Source organism: Erpetoichthys calabaricus, chromosome 5 (assembly GCF_900747795.2).
Source record: "Erpetoichthys calabaricus chromosome 5, fErpCal1.3, whole genome shotgun sequence".
NCBI lineage: Eukaryota > Metazoa > Chordata > Cladistia > Polypteriformes > Polypteridae > Erpetoichthys > Erpetoichthys calabaricus.
Window position 1 is genome coordinate 169,382,634 of NC_041398.2, and position 16,892 is coordinate 169,399,525.

General features: G+C 37.1%; 1 protein-coding gene across 2 annotated transcripts in view; it reads right to left on the reverse strand.

The window, feature by feature from the left end:
• LOC114652678 (uncharacterized) overlaps positions 1-16,892 on the reverse strand; it is a 120,475-nt gene that overhangs the window by 36,451 nt on the left and 67,132 nt on the right. For both annotated transcript variants that reach the window (XM_028803011.2, XM_028803010.2), the window contains exon 10: positions 435-533. In XM_028803011.2, the coding sequence (XP_028658844.2) occupies positions 435-533 (99 nt within the window). The remainder of the gene's footprint in view (positions 1-434; positions 534-16,892) is intronic.

Below are 16,892 nucleotides of genomic sequence, written 5' to 3' on the forward strand. Positions count from 1 at the left end.
TTTTTGGAGATCTAAAAGATTTTCTATAGAGACTAAAAAAAGATGTTGCACTGTTAATCAGATGGACTGGCGCTGTGTCCAGGGTTTGTTCCTGCCTTGTACACTGTGCTAGCTAACACAGGTTCAAGTCCAAAGATTCTCCATGACCCTGGTCTATAAGCGAGTTAGACAATGACATGACACTGTTGATCTGAGGGTACACACTTGCACACCAACTTCAGAGCAGACATGGAAGAGCATGAAGGTGTACAAGCATATTGCAAATTTCACACATGTGGCTTCCCAGCTGCAAAACTAGAAAGAGAAACCCATCAGAAAGACAATTATTCCTTTGTCTAATTCAGATTTTATTTATATTCATTATTTGGACATTATGACACATATGAAACATTATTCTGTAAAAAATGAACGGTCATTTTATTATTAGGTCTTACCTTTGCAGAATTCAGAATAACCTCAAAAGATAAAGCTCTACACATTTTCTCTACGTTATATAACTCCTGAACAATTTCTTTTGATAAATCCAGAGTACACTGAAAGAAAGAAACACTTCATAAGCACTACAGTAAAAAGTACAGATGCATCAACTGACAAATGCAGTATTTTAGGCTCATAAACAATGAAAGCTAAGGCTTTTTTCTTAAAAACAACAAAAACAACCGTTGACAGTTATTACATGCTTCCAAAGAGAACAAAGAAAACCATGCAAACTCCTACATTTGTTTTGTCACAAAGAAATAATGAGTTCCATAGTTTGTGTACTGCTTCTCACACATCAAAACAGCTTCCATTCTTTTATATATAATAAAAAATGACTACAAAAAACTTGAAATCTGTAAATCAATTAAACAACTAACTGTCCATTTTGTAATCGTAGAAACATTCAATGAAAACCTGCTAAAAATGTTATATCTATTTCAAAAGAGCTACATACTGCACTACAGAGTAAAAAAACAGATTTACAGGAAAAATGTAATTGAAATGTCATATACTGTACATGCAATGCATAAAACATGTATAAAGAATTTTCAAAAAAGAACAAGAAGATAAAACTGGTAATAAAATCTCTTGTTGTGGTTCATGTTGGAACAAACAATATTAGAGACAAAAGTGACAGTAAGTAGCATTCCTCTTTTATAAGGTTATCTTCTTAGTGTGAGGCACATTAGAAACAAAAGACATTAACTACAGCCAACAGTACTGGCCTTGGACTACGAAATCATAGGAATTACAGAGTAATGGCTAAATGAGGGTGATGGAAAGGAATATAATATTAGCAGCTATGCACCCTTAATGGAAGACAGATAAGAAAGGAAAGGTGAATGTGTGAAACCATTTGTAAAAAATAATATTCAGGCTCATAAGATTAAAACAGTCAAAGGAAACATGTTAATATCACTGTGGGTTAAGCTATAATAATAATAAGTTTTATTTATACAGTGCCTTTCCCATGATCAAAGCACTTCTCAGAGTCTCCAAAAGAAGAGCAGAAATATGTAATATTGAATACAAATATTTTTTGCAAAGTAAATACAGGATATACAAAGCACTAAATAGAATAAAAGACCATAAACTAGAGTAAAATACTAAATACTAGAAGAAAATTCTGAGCAAATAATATAATTTGTGATATAATACGCACATAAGTTTTACTGGGGTTCGCTTCCCGGGTCCTCCCTGCATGGAATTTGCATGTTCTCCCCGTGTCTGTGTAGGTTTCCTCCGGGTACTCCGGTTTCCTCCCACAGTCCAAAGACATGCAGGTTAGGTGGATTGGCGATTCTGAATTGGCCCTAGTGTGTGATTGGTGTGTGGGTGTGTTTGTGTGTGTCCTGTGGTGGGTTGGCACCCTGCCCAGGATTGTTTCCTGCCTTGTGTCCTGTGTTGGCTGGGATTGGCTCCAGCAGACCCCCGTGACCCTGTGTTCGGATTCAGTGGGTTGGAAAATGGATGGATGGATGGATGAATACAAATATTTTTTGCAAAGATAAATACAGGATATACAAAGCACTAAATAGAATAAAAGACCATAAACTAGAGTAAAATACTAAATACTAGAAGAAAATCCTGAGCAAATAATATAATTTGTGATATAATATGCACATAAGTTTTACTGGGGTTCGCTTCCCGGGTCCTCCCTGCGTGGAGTTTGCATGCTCTCCCCGTGTCTGTGTGGGTTTCCTCCCACAGTCCAAAGACATGCAGGTTAGGTGCATTGGCGATCCTAAATTGTCCCATGTGTGTGCTTGGTGTGTGGATGTGTGTGTGTGTGTGTGTGCCCTGCGGTGGGCTGGCGCTCTGCCCAGGGATTTGTTCCTGCCTTGCGTCCTGTGCTGGCTGGGATTGGCTCCAGCAGACCCCTGTGACCTTGTGTTAGGATATAGCGGGTTGGACAATGACTGACTGACTGACAAGTCATACTGAGCATCTGGGCAGAAAGGTAAACTGAAAGAAGGAGCAGAATATTAGGTTAAGTTAAAAGCCTTCCTGAACAGATTAATTTTAAGTTGTTTTTTTTTTTTTTAAGAAAAAAACTAAGTATAAAAAATGATCTAATTAAATTAGGGAGGTCATTTCAAAGTCTGGGTACTTTACAGCTGAAGACCCGGTCACCCACAGAGTGCAGGTTAGTGTGAGACACAATAAGCTTGCCAGAATCAGAGGACCTTAGTGGCCGAACAGGAGCATAGTGATGGAGAAGGTCATTAATGTAGTCTGGTGCAAGACCATTTAAAGCTATGTAGGTTATTAATAGAATTTTATATTCAATCCTATAAGACACAGGGTGAAGCCGGTTGGGTGTAATGTGTTCACTGTTAATGATTCACATAAAGACTTTTGCAGCAGAGGTTTGAATCAACTGGAACTGTGATATAAGATTTGCAGGGACACCTGCCAGTAGGGAATTATAATAATCAATGCAGGATGTGATAAAAGTTTCTTAGCATTAGAAAAAGTGAGGAATGAGAAAACACCGGATATGTTATGAAGGTGGAAGTAAGAGAGTTTCTTAATGTGGTTTATCTAGGTAGAATAAGAAAGAGAGGAATCAAAAATGGCACCAAGATTCCTTGCATTTGAAGGAGGTCTGGAAAGATCATCGTCAAGAGTTTGAAAAAGGAGCTCAGTTTTCTAAGCTGTGCTTTAGTGCCAGTTTGCAGGAATTCAATTTTGCTGCAATTTAATTGTAAAGAGTTCTGCTCCATCCAGGTTTTAATTTCACTGAGACAAGTTGTGAGCTGAGAAAGTGCTGATGAAGTTTCAGTTTTAACATTGAAATAGAGCATCATCTGCATAAAAATGATCAATCATTCCGAACCTACGGATATTATGGCTGTGGGGAAGCATATATTGTAGATGCAGAAGAGCAGAGGGCTGAGGACAGAGCCTTGAGGAACATCTTGTGTGACCAATGCTGAGTTGGATCTGCTGTTGCCACGATTAACAAACTCTTGCCTGTCAGTCAGATAGGACTTAAACCACTGTAGGGCAGCGGCAGAGATACCCAGAATTTTCTTCATTTTGGACAATAGAATGCCATTTTTGACAGTGTAAAATGCTGTACTGAGGTCTAACAGAATTAATACATTGGTTTTTACAGAGTCTGCTGCTATAAGTAAATCATTGGTTACCTGAAGCAAAGCAGTTTCACAGCTGTGCTACGCTGTAATACCAAACTAAAAGTGCTCCATCAGTTATTAGAAATTAAGTAATTGACAAGTTTCAGGTAAGAGGAGGAAGAGGTAATGAGACAGCGAAAGTTCTGCTTTATGGTCAATGAGGGCCCATATCACTGCTATAAATGTTACTGACAGATAAGCCAGATGGGCAGATCAGGTATAATACATGATTACCAGAGTGGGTAGGAAAATCAACATGTTGAACCATGTCAAATCAGTCCAGCAAGAACAGGAATTCATTCCTCATTTTACAAATAGGAATGTCAATATGGATGTTGAAATCACCAAGAAGAATGACTGTCTGGGAAATGAAACGTAAGTGGGTTAAAAGTTCAGTCAGATCAGATAAGAAAGACCCATTGTATAATGGGGGAGGACAGAGAACAATAAGTAAGATAGGACTAGATTTCATTATTAGTTTTAAGAGCCAGAGACTTGAAAGACAGTGAACCTTAATTGGAATTCTTTGATATTTAACTCATATCTAACAATTACTGCAACCCCCCTGCCTTGTCTTGAGTTGCGAGTCTCTGTGAAGTAGAGACTGGTGTCACCTCCACAAGAGATGAAAATTTGTTTGGTTTTCAGCCAAGTGTCTGTTAAGCATAGCATATCAAGGTTGGAGTCAGTAATGAATTTTGATAGCACCAATGCTTTGCCATTAACAGATCTTGCATTATATAATATTTGCTAACAAGGGTTCATTGTGCACAGATCCATAACCAGAGTTAATTTTAGCATATTGAAAATTCAGCACACTGACACTCTTACTTTTAAAGCCATGAGTAGGATGGCATATTCCTAAACAAATGCTTCCAGTGAACTTTCCATTTACAGCTCTGTGGTGGCAGAGACTTCACCTGGGATGTAAAAATTTCGGGCACCACACAATACCAGTATCTTTTAGGACATTCCAATCTGACCATTTGCGCTGGACAAACTGTTTAATATGCAGGAGTATATCCTGAGAGTATCTCAGCATAGTAGAAAGCCAATACTTATCTGAAAGTAGTGTAGTGCATTTAAGCTGTGCAGCACAGCAGAGAAGTTGAGATGGGTGGGGTGGCATAAATGAGCTGTGACAGGAATGCAGCAAAATTCCAGAAGAATAATAGACTGATGTCACTGAATGATTGATCCATTAAAAAAGTAGAAGATATTGCAAGACACGCATGAAGATAATCAGAAAAATTTGGAGGTTCCAACATCTAACAAGGAAAATTGTTTGGTGATTAGAGTTTATTACATGCCTCCAAATTCTGTTATTTTATGCATGTAATTGTATATTAATTAATCACACTTGACCTATGTGAGATAATGAATTTGTAAGGATCATGGGGATTTCCTAACTTTAATTGGAAAGCCCCTCTTGGAAAAACAACAGAGGAAACAAAAATGCTCACACAGTTTGTGACAATGACAAACACAGCATAAAAAATAAAAAAAAACAAATAGAAAATTAAGTAAATAATTATTTTATCCATTGACTCAAATATCCATCCATCCATTTCCCAACCCGCTGAATCCGAACACAGGGTCGCGGGGGTCTGCTGGAGCCAATCCCAGCCAACACAGGGCACAAGGCAGGAAACAATCCTGGGCAGGGTGCCAACCCACCGCAGGACACACACAAACACCAAGCACACACTAGGGCCAATTTAGAATCGCCAATGCACCTAACCTGCATGTCTTTGGACTGTGGGAGGAAACCGGAGCACCCGGAGGAAACCCACGCAGACACGGGGAGAACATGCAAACTCCACGCAGGGAGGACCCGGGAATCGAACCCGGGTCCCCAGATCTCCCAACTGCGAGGCAGCAGCGCTACCCACTGCGCCACCGTGCCGCCCTGACTCAAATATGCACATTGGAAACATCTATGACACTGAAACAATGTAAGCCTACCATGCCAAGTGCCTGAGAGACCACTGTCAGTAATGCCTTTCCTCATTCACCCACAAACTGGAGGACAGGTTCTGAGATGGACACTTAACGATTTCATCACTTAACGATTTTGCCTGAAATTTCTGTTTCTTCTTTTTTGCTATTTAAGGAACAACAACCCCAAAAGTGGGCATTCAATCAGGAACTCACATCCAACATGCACAGAGCTCCATGGACAAAAGTTACCCTGAGTCAGAGAGAAGCTTGCTAGATTTACAGCATGCATAGCCAGCAGAGGATGTGCGACATCAGTGACTTTTTGTTTGAACTTACCCTGCTTTTCTTTACATTAAACGTGGTACCTGGCTAGTCATCAATCCAATACAATCTCTCTCCACCTTAATAATTACATCATGTATGTATAAAAGAAGAAATATATGGAATGTCTCAGGCAGAAGTAGTAATAGGCTCTGAGTTTACAAATATTAAAATAGAAAAGAAAGATCCTGGTGATTACAGATCAATAAATCTTAACTTCTATATTATGCAAAATGGAAACTATAATAGGAAATAAATTATAAAAGTAGCTATACAAAAAGAACATACTAAACAACAGCCACCATGGGTGTATGAGAGGAAGGTAAAGTCAGTTAGATATTTTTGAACAGGGTACTAGAGTACTTGACAAAAGCAAAGCATATGATATAATTTACTTAGTCTTTCAAGCAGCCTTTGACACAGCACCATACCAAAGAATAATTTTGAAATTAGAAGCTACTGGCATCAGTGGTAAATTACAAAACTTGACCTCATGTTGGTTAACTGGCAGGAGACAAAAGGTTTTTTGGTTTTCCTCATGGGTCTGTTCTTGGGCAGTAAATTTTTCTGATTTATATTAATGACATAGATTCTGGTACAGTTTGTAAACTTGTGAAATTCACAAATAATATTAAAGGGATTAAGTTGGTACTCGGTGATCAGCACTATACAAGAATAAACTGGTGTCATACACGTGCACATGGGAGGCAGCTAAAGGGCTTGAGTAAGGGCAATTCCGAATCAGACCATGATGTGACAGTGTGCATTGACTCTTTTTCTCCCTTTCCTGCAGACCATTCACAGGAGATTCCACCTGGTCCTCTTGACGTCACTTCCAGGACCGAGCCCATGGAAGAAGATCTTGCCGGCTCCAGCCCATGTGATGTCATATCCGGGCTCAAGCCTATGGTTGAAGAACCTCATGAGCCTGACCCCTTTGACCTCACTTCCTGTCTTCCCCTTTAAAAGCCTCCACCTTTTCCCTATTCCCTCAGTTCTGTTTTGGACTCGGTTTTGTGCACATCAGTGCTGTATTCATTTTTCGACTTTGCAACCAGGATACCAATTATGCAGGTGGCTGCCGCAAACCTTGCTATGGCTCTGTATGGAGTTTGTGACACTGGACTAAGCAAAATTGAATGGTGGCCAGATCAGCAATGAATAATATGATTTTGTTTCATACAGACTCCAGTAATGAGACAAAAAATGCATAATGTCTGTCTTATAGTATAACAGAACTTTATTAGACCCATCTAGAGCCTATCCAGAAAGCACTGGGTGAATGGCAGCATCCAGACCTGGAAGGGGCGGTAGTATCCATCACAACAGTATTTGACACAAACACAGGGCTAACTTAGCATCCGCAATTAACGTAACACTCACACTTCTCATAGAAGTCAAAATTTTAATTTTTCAAAAGAGTGGCTTCTAATAAAACATCAAGTAATTTCTACCTTAAAATGCTTGTTTCAAAGATAAACTGGAAACATCTTTGTTTATATTCATGACACAGATAAGCATGAAAAGAAACAAAAACAATGATGGTTCTTCATTTTAAAGAATTCGTTCTGATTCTGTTTATTGATTTCACTGTTTATCTGCTAAGATTACTAACAAAACAATGCATAATGTTTTAATAATTTTATTTAATGTTTTTTATATTATAATGTAATGTGTACAGTTATCCTGTGCCGGTAAATGGGAAATTGATAGTATGAAAATAAAATTAATTGTTATACCTCCAGTGAGAATATTTTGAAAAATAGTTTTTGAAATTGCGCATTATGAAAAAGATATATAAAGATATACAGTTTAATCCCATCCCAGGGTGATGTAGTGCAGATCCAGCCTTATCTGCTTGTACTCTTGTCTTTCTGCATCTCTCTGACCATCCCACGTCTTCTTCGCCATCCTCTTCCACTGTATACTGTCCTGTACTTTCCCATTCCACCAGCAGGTTTCCTTTTCTGCCTTCCTCTGTCCAGATGTCACACCAAGCATCCTTGCTATCATCCTTACTACTTCTGCTGTAGTTGCCCAACTATCTGGTGACTCTTCATTGCCACCCAGTGCTCGTCTTACCTCCTCCTTAAACTCAACCTTGCAGTCTTCCTTTTTCAACTTCCACCATTTAATCCTTGGCTCTGCCCTCACTCTACTCCTCTTCTTGATCTCCAACGTCATCCTACAGACCCATCCTATGCTGTATAACTACACTTTCCCCTGCCACCACTTTGCAATCTTTAACACTAGCATTACCAAAGTCTACGAAAAAACTTGTAAATCTGGTCCATCTTAAATCCCTTCGCACCTCTCAGTCAGTGTCTTTTGTCTTGTAAATGAGTCGATCGAGACAAGCAGCAAGCAGCCTACTATTCTATCCCCCCACCGCCGCAGAACGGGCACAAAGTTCTCCCAGTTCCAGTCTTCATTATCTGGGAGTGAAGTGCTGGAGTTTTAGAATGGAAATAATAGATCATTATTTAGAACACATGCATTTCATGTGTGTTCTGTTTCTAGAATAATTTGTGTAAACACATCGTTAAAACAGAAACGTTTTTCATATTTTAGTAATAAATGACAAAATGCAGACATAAACTATATAATGTGTAAAGCATGAAGTCCAAAGAAGGTTTAAGGATGATGCAACAGCTTCTGTGGCGCAGTGGCACGAATTACTGACTTGTAATCAAGAGTCCCCGGTTCGATCCTGACTGTCTTGTATATTTACCATTTTGAGTAGTGAGCTGCTCTTATTGTTAATATTATACAATAAAAAACATACATTTGATTTGAGTCTGTAACAGCCGCTGTAAATGTATAGGACTTGTAAAAGTTAGCATTTTTTTTTCACTTTTATATTCTCAATCACCAACACAATACATACTACCGCCCCACAAGGGATCTGACGCTGTTAGTTTTTATTTGAAAGTGGGAATAACTGTAGATGTGAGTGGTGTTTTGAGACAATCCAACTGGAAATTCTCTGATCTGGATGGATAAAAGCTGACACAAATGCTGGTGAATCTGCCTTATTTGTATCTAATTGTCACTTGATTTTTTTTTTTAGTCAGTTTTATTGAGTGGTCCTGCTTACGCTGAATTAGTATATGCCTTATGGTCCATGATGACCGAGAGGTGCGAAGGGATTTAAGGTGGGCCAGATTTACGAGTTTTTTCATAGACTGTTCTAATTCTAGTGTTAATCTCCTTCAGATTGATTCTGATCTGCAGACAGATTCTGCACAGGATATAATCTTCTCGTGTGCATCTTCCTCCACTCTTGTACATCACCCTATGTTCTTCCCTCTTCTTAAAATATATATTCACCACAGCCGTGCCGATCCTTCTTCATTACTCTCCTTACCACCATACCTACCCATCGCCTCCTCGTCCTCTTTCACCAACATGTCAATTGAAATCCGCTCTAATCACCATTTTCTGTCTATTGGGTACACTGTCCATCACTTCATCCAACTCACTCCAGAAATCTTCTTTCTCATCCATCACACACCCAACTTGTGTTATGCACTAACAACATGCATCATTACACCTCTAATTTCCAGCTTCATAATCATTTCTCTGTCTGACACTCTTTTCACTTCCAAAACACTCTTGACATACTGTTCCTTCAGAATAATCCCTACCCCAATTCTCCTCCCATCCGCACCATGATAGAACAAATTGAATACACCTCCGATCCACCTGGCCTTACTCCCTTTCCATTTAGTCTCTTGCACGCACAATATATCAAACTTCCTTCTTTTCATCATATCAGCTAACTCTCTCCCCTTACCAGTTATACTGCCAACATTCAAAGTTCCTACCCTCAGTTCCACGCTCTTTACCTTCCTCCTCTTTCCTCCAGACACGTCTCCCCCCCTCTTCTTCTCCTTTTCAGCCAACAGTAGCCCAGTTTTTGCCAGCACCCTGTTGGCTAACAGTACTGGCGGCAGACGTTGTTAACCTGGGACTCGACCAATCCAGTATGGAAATCTGTATTGTCCGCATATTGATCTGTCAAAATTTTACACTAGTTACCCTTCCTGATGTAACTCTCCCCATTTATCTGGGCCTGGGAACGGCACAAAAAAAAACAAAAAAACACTGGTTTGTGCATCCCCTGTGGCTGGGTATTTTGTCAACATTTGCATGGTCCAAATAATTCAGTTATGTTAATGTACCACAGTATGAATATATGTATTTTTTGGAAAAGTGCCCTTATATATCCTACTAAAAACTAGAACATCCATTTTTACACAGGGCCACCCTAAAATCTATTCCTGACTACGCTCTTGGTGTGATGACTTGGCAGGTCATGCAATGACCTCACAGCTTTTAAGCCTGGTCGATGTCTACGTGCAATTTGTTCCTTGAATGTTTTAAGTAATCCCATCCAGTGCTAGTGAATTTTTAGTTTTTTTCTGCTGGGATAAGAAGATAAATAAATGGATGATCCAGCACTTATTCTCACATTGAATGGCTATTGAAATGTAAGACTCTGCTTATTTGTGACTTTAGAAAAAGAAAAAAAAAAAACGTTTTAAATTAATTACTTAGTGTTGTTTACACAATAATGTTTTTTTGTAGTGGCAGCCATTATGCTGTAGTAAATAATTAACATTTGATCGAAAGACAGAAATATTATATACTATTTTCCACTATGTTGTGTATAGTTAATTTTATACCATAAGAAGACATTGTGCATTAGATATTATGCATATTATTAAATAGGTTCACTTAGGTAGAAGAATACAGAAGTGTTAAATTCAAACTTATTTTTCAATTTTATTCTAAACGTATGTCATAGCACTTTTAAACATGCAGCCATTACCACTGATACACAAAAGCATTGCCGGTACTAAAAAACTGTATAATTATAGGTACAAGAAAAAAACAGTTAAACGGTTATGTTTTGATGAACTGCCTCCTTAGCAAAATACACTTACACATAATAGACCACATTTTATTTTTTAGTCAATTTCTGAAAAGCCTGCAGGTCAAAACATCAATTTAAAATTCTTTCTTCACGCATAAGGCATTCATTTTGTTTATCCCTTTCGTCAATTTTGGGCTCCAGTGGCCAAAGAAAAGAATATGTCTTTCTAGATAATTTACTTTTTCAAGGACCTCACTAAAAGGAAAGAGTGCATTTCAAAGCAGACAGCAGACGCCTATTCACTTCAGCACAAACTTTCAAAGTAACCTGGAATGCATGTTTTAAATGTAGCCTTTGCAGTACTGTGTCATAGAAGCAATCCGAAGGCCAACAAAAAGAATAATTGCTTTGATTCAGGATTTATTTTTATCTTTCATGATTGGCATTCGGTTATGATTTTTTTTGTTGGCCTGGAAATAGGATTTTCTCTTTTGACAAGAGTTGTTACATAACAAGAAAAAGGCATATGAAAATAACAGAAATGGTTTATGACAGCATTTTAATGGCTCATTTAGTTTAAACTTTTATATCTCAGCATATTGGGATTAATAAAGTATCTATCTATCTATCTATCTATCTATCTACAAAGATCTCAGTTCTACTTAAAACCTAAATAATTCAGCATAGACTTGGTCTTTAATGCCCTCCACCTGCTTGAAACCAGGTTTGGTTAACACAATTCTTAGCAAATTGTAACGTCTCCAAAAATATCTCAGCAAGCCCAGATGAGAGTCTCTTTTACTGGTGCAACATAACAGAGAAAACTTTGCAACAAGGTGGCAGCATGGTCTCAAGTCATGGCCACACACAATGTCTGGTCTCCTCTACTGTACCAATGCACTAGTCTGTTAAGATAACAAGTAACATTCTGCTGGTGTCTTTTACATAGCAGACTACAAGGTCATTGTGATATCCATCGTTATAAAGCAGCCAGCATTTGTACTTCCAAATAAGAATTCTAGGTTCACATTACCGTGCAAGGTCCAACTTAAGAAATCACTACATAAATGTGAAACCTTTGGAGATTATCTTCTGACCACATACTTTGGCATTTTGTGAAGAATGAAAATACTGTAGCACCATACTTGCCAAGGAAGCCAGCTTCTGTAGGGCATTTAAATGTCAAAGCTGCAATATGATAGGCACTGCACCTTACACAGCATATCTTTCTGGAGCCTCTCAAATTATGAAATTAAGAAAGAATTCAGAGAGGTGGGTGTGCAAAGCTTCTTTTCATTCTAATTTCAAACCTTTTCAATGCTGTGAAAAAGTATTTAACCCTTCCTGATATCCTCTATTTTTTGCTTATTTTACACAATGAATGGTCTCAGAACTTTAGACAAAACACAATATTAAAGAAAGGGAATCTGAGTGAACACATAATACAGTTATTAAATTTTTACTTCATTTATTCAAGGAACAACGTTACTCAATACCCCTATCATCCAGTTGAAGAGCAATTGCCCCCATAGTTTCTGTACTTGGTTGCTGCAGCTTTAGCAGGAATAATTGCAAGTAAACACTTTCTATAATTTGATAGCAGTCTTTTACATCACTGTCAAGGAAGTTCTTTGCATAACTGCTTTCATTCAAACACATTGGTAGGTCTGCAAGCCTCTCTTTTGGGTTCAAGTCAGGGCTTTTTTAAAGTAGCCCAGTAACTTTAATCATGTTTCTTCTGAACCATTTAGTTGTATGCTTAGTTTTGTATTTTGGTTCATTGATCTGTGGCATACCCCAAGAACGCTTCAACTTCAGGTTACAGATAGATAACTGGAAATTCTCCTTAAGAATATTCCGGTAAAGTACATATTTCATTGTTCCTTCAATAATGGCAAGTCTTCTAAGTCCTGAGGCAGCAGAGCACCCTCACACTATCACACAGCCAACCACATGTTACCTTGTAGAAACCAAAAGAAACCAAAAGTGGCCCAGGGCCTACATCAGACTGGAACTCATTGGTTCCTGTACTGAGAAAACACCTGATGGCTCTCACGTAGGTGCTGTGGTGTCCCTGAGCTGTAGAAATGCCTTTGCAATCCTTTTCTAATAGGTAAATTTCAATAACCTTTTTTCCCCTCATCTCTTCTGGAATTTCTCTTGCTTCAATCTCATGATGAGGCTTAGATTAAACATGACTGGCTGAAATCAGGTCTGGCTACTTCAGTCAGCTGAGTCTAATTATCAGTGAACTTTGGTCAGCTGTTTGAGTGAGTAATAAGGGGGCAATTGCCTTTTCACGCAGACAATAAAGGTGTTGAATAACTTTTTTACTTAAATACTTTAAGTTGCAATTTAGAAATAGTGTTATATGTTTACTCAGATTAACTTTGTCTACTATTACATTTAGTGTAAAGATCTGAATTCATTCATTGTCGCAAATATACATAAACTGAATGTATCAGGAAGGGGAAAATACTTTTTTGCAGAAATATAAAATTGAACAGTGTTCACAGCCCACCAACAAGAATTGCACAATTTAAAAAGAAATTAGGCTGAATTGAATTAGCTAGTACAAAAACCTGATACTTCTGGGAAACTACTTGCACTATGCTTTTCAGATGTACAGTTTTTATTGCAGCTGTGAAGACATTACGTTTAAACAACATTATTATTAAAGCTAAGGAAAGGCTTTTACCGTCAAGACGATTATACCCTGACTATGCCACAGTAGTTGATAAAAACATATAATTTAGCATTTTATTTTTCATCTATTTCTCTAATATCCTTTGAGACATTACCCCACATAAAGAAAATGCAATCATATAGGATAGCTTTCAAAACAAAGTAAAAAGAAAAAACAAACAGTAAAATGATGCAGCGGTCAGGACAATATTACAACAAAGAAAAATATGCCTCAGGAGAGACAAAAACAAAGCAGCATTTTTTTTATCAAAATAGCAATTGTGTTTAATAGATGTTTATGAGCTGTTTAATCTGTTACATAAAAGTAGGTTTTTACTCTTGCATGAATGTTTTGAATTGCTGAACTTTCAAGTTTACTCAAGTGTTAACAGATTTTAAAAGTCCTACCATATATGGATTAATGTTAATAGCACTTTTAGCCTTTTGTGTATATGTAGGTGGTGCATTAGTTAGCATGGCAGTCGCTGCTTAACAGTTGTCAAGTTTTAAGTCTGAATCTTAGTTAGGTCACCTTCTTTGTGGAGACTGCCTGTTCTCAAGGAATCTGTGCAGATTTTTCTTGAATTTCCTCTAGCATCCAGAATGTGTACCTGATAACACTGAGTGAAAGTGCCCTATAAGTGACTAATGCCATATCTTGGGTTGGCTCCTTATCTGCATCAAATATTATTAGAATAGACTGTAAACCCTGAAACTCTGAACTGAATTGAGAAAAATTAAAAATGACTGGACAGAGTATGTAAACATTACACTAAATGTAATGAATTATTATTATTATTATTCATATACACAAGAGCTGTGACCGCCAGCGTAGCACTACCCTTCAAACCTAACATGGTAGTCTAATTATCCTTAAGGTAAGTTTACAAGGTGAACAATAGTTTTGCACACCTGAAGAATGCACATTTGCTTGGCTTGCACAAGAAACAAATGAAGGAGAAACACCAAACCTCAGTATGTTTTTGTTACAAACTCTCCTCTCTCCTTACAATTAACAACTTTTAAAATAACAAGATACATCCAAATGCAATGCAAAAAATATGCAGCAATACAGAAAACAATACTTCTTCATGGCATTGTATATTTTAAATTGAAGCACAAGCGGGTTAGGTGATTGTTCAGGATCACAGAGTGAGTTCAGAGAAACATATTGAAGTGGCCTACTTGGGTTTTAAACTTAACACCCATAACCATTTGAACACATAATGTGGAGGTTTGTGCCACATCAGCTGCAGATTAGTCATCTACTTGATTCAAGCTAATATTGCATGCTATTTCTATTTCCATGAAATAAAAATGACAAAGACTTAGCTTGCCGATTTAAATAAGTGTGTCATTTAAAGTGAAGCTTGATTTCAAGGTCATGTGGCTATTTGCTTTTTAATTTTTTTATCATATAGCCTTGTAATACAGTTATGAACGTCTACTTAATTCAAAAGGGGTCAAAATAAGAACACTTTAAATTTAATAACGTGGATGATAGCTACATGCCAGGTGTTACTTGAAACAGATCAACATATCATGCAGTGGTATGGAATCATGATCAGCAAAAAATAATGTTGTTTCTGTGTGCTCTGCTGTAAACATTTACAGATTCAATTAATCAATCTTTATTTTATGTTATATCTCTCACAAACTGCTTTGTTTTGTATACAAGAATATAATACAGGGTTATGCATGATAACATAGTGGATCTTAAGAAATTTGTTATTGCAGATGATAGCTGTAGATGTTATAAAGGACTACCTGAGAATGGAGATCCATCCATACAAATGACCAAACAACTAGGCTACTGAAAATAGATCTCTAGGTATAGTGAAACAAAAGGACAATAGAGAAAAGCTTTATTAAAATGAAAATTCTTTGCTTTGAGTAGCTCCATTATTCAAACACAAGGGCTGCTGTCTCGTGAGTGGAATATCTCATTGCTAAAAAACAAACTCAAGCACAGCCCACTCAATGAGATATATGAGCAAACATTTCCAGTAACTAATTGTGCATATTAATATGCCAGCACATTAACCAGAGTATTTCTTTATTTCCTTTGGGGCTTTTAACCAAAAATTCATAATTGTTAGCATCTGATGGGGAGTATGCATTCACTCAGTGGACTCTTTCCTTACTTCAGACCAAGTAGTAAAATTTAATCAAGACAACAACCTGGCACGTATGTGAATATTATACTAAATAACTGTATAATTCTTTTAATGGCGGGGTATAATTTAGAACGTTAAAACATACCGTACATATTTTTTTTCATGTAATTGCTAAATTACGTGTATTATGTGAAACAACAAGTGCTAAATTGTTATTTTTAAAGCTGGCACATAACAAGGAATATTTAGAAAACAACAGATCACTGCTATTCACTTAGATGGAGTTGTCACACTTTAGTTTATGTACTGCAAAAATGCATCTATTATGCATTTACTCTTATGTAACAAGACTTTAACAAAGGCTTTTTTGGTCTTCCTAACACTTATAAAACATCAGTAGATAGGTTATTCATCTCTGTGCAGTGTGGCATATTGACATGAAGGTAAACTACTTGTTAATATGAAGGATTCACAAGTCTTATACTAAATATGTAATATCAAGAGAAATGTGCCTCCGTTAAGTCACCTCAGACAACTCCAAAGTGAAGTTTTGTTAGTAGGTCACATTGCAGAGATGAATAAACTCTTTACTGATGTTTTGTGTTATAAAGACCCAAAGAAACGTATGTTCAATTCTTATTACATAAGAGTAAATAAGTAATAGATGCATTTTTTGCAGTACCTAAGCTAAAAGTGTTACTAATATCTGATTGCACCCATACAATACGCCAAAAGTAAGATGCTTCTGGTTGCACTGGTTTTCCTTTTCCTATTATTTTTAGATCATTATTGTTATAATTTAGGCAACATGATGGCACATCGTTTAGCACTGCAGCCTCACAACTACTGGGGAAGACTGGGTTAAAATCCTAGTCTTGTCACTTATGTTTTGTCTAGATATTTCTTTCCCATCCCAAAGATCTATGTGTTAGTTTGATTGGCTACTGTAAATTTTCTATCTATCTTGCAACTGGTGCTGCTTGGGAACAGTTCCAGCTCCCATCGTCCAATCAATTAGACTAACGAAGTTAATGAAATGGAAGGATAATTATTTGCTTTATTGTATTCTTTTTTGTTTAATACTAAGACATATTTAGATTCACATGATAACCCATAATACAAATCTCAATTTCCTGTCTCATGATTTTTGAAACAGTATCCATTATATCTACATATGTGAAAGTGTGGTCATAGATGACTTTAGTTCCTTTGCATTCATGTGCACAAATCAATGCTTGCTTCATACTGAGGAAAGTCATGAAAATGCTCAAAAACTGTAATGCAAATAATAATATAAAACAATGCATCAGTATACCTTTCATGTTAATA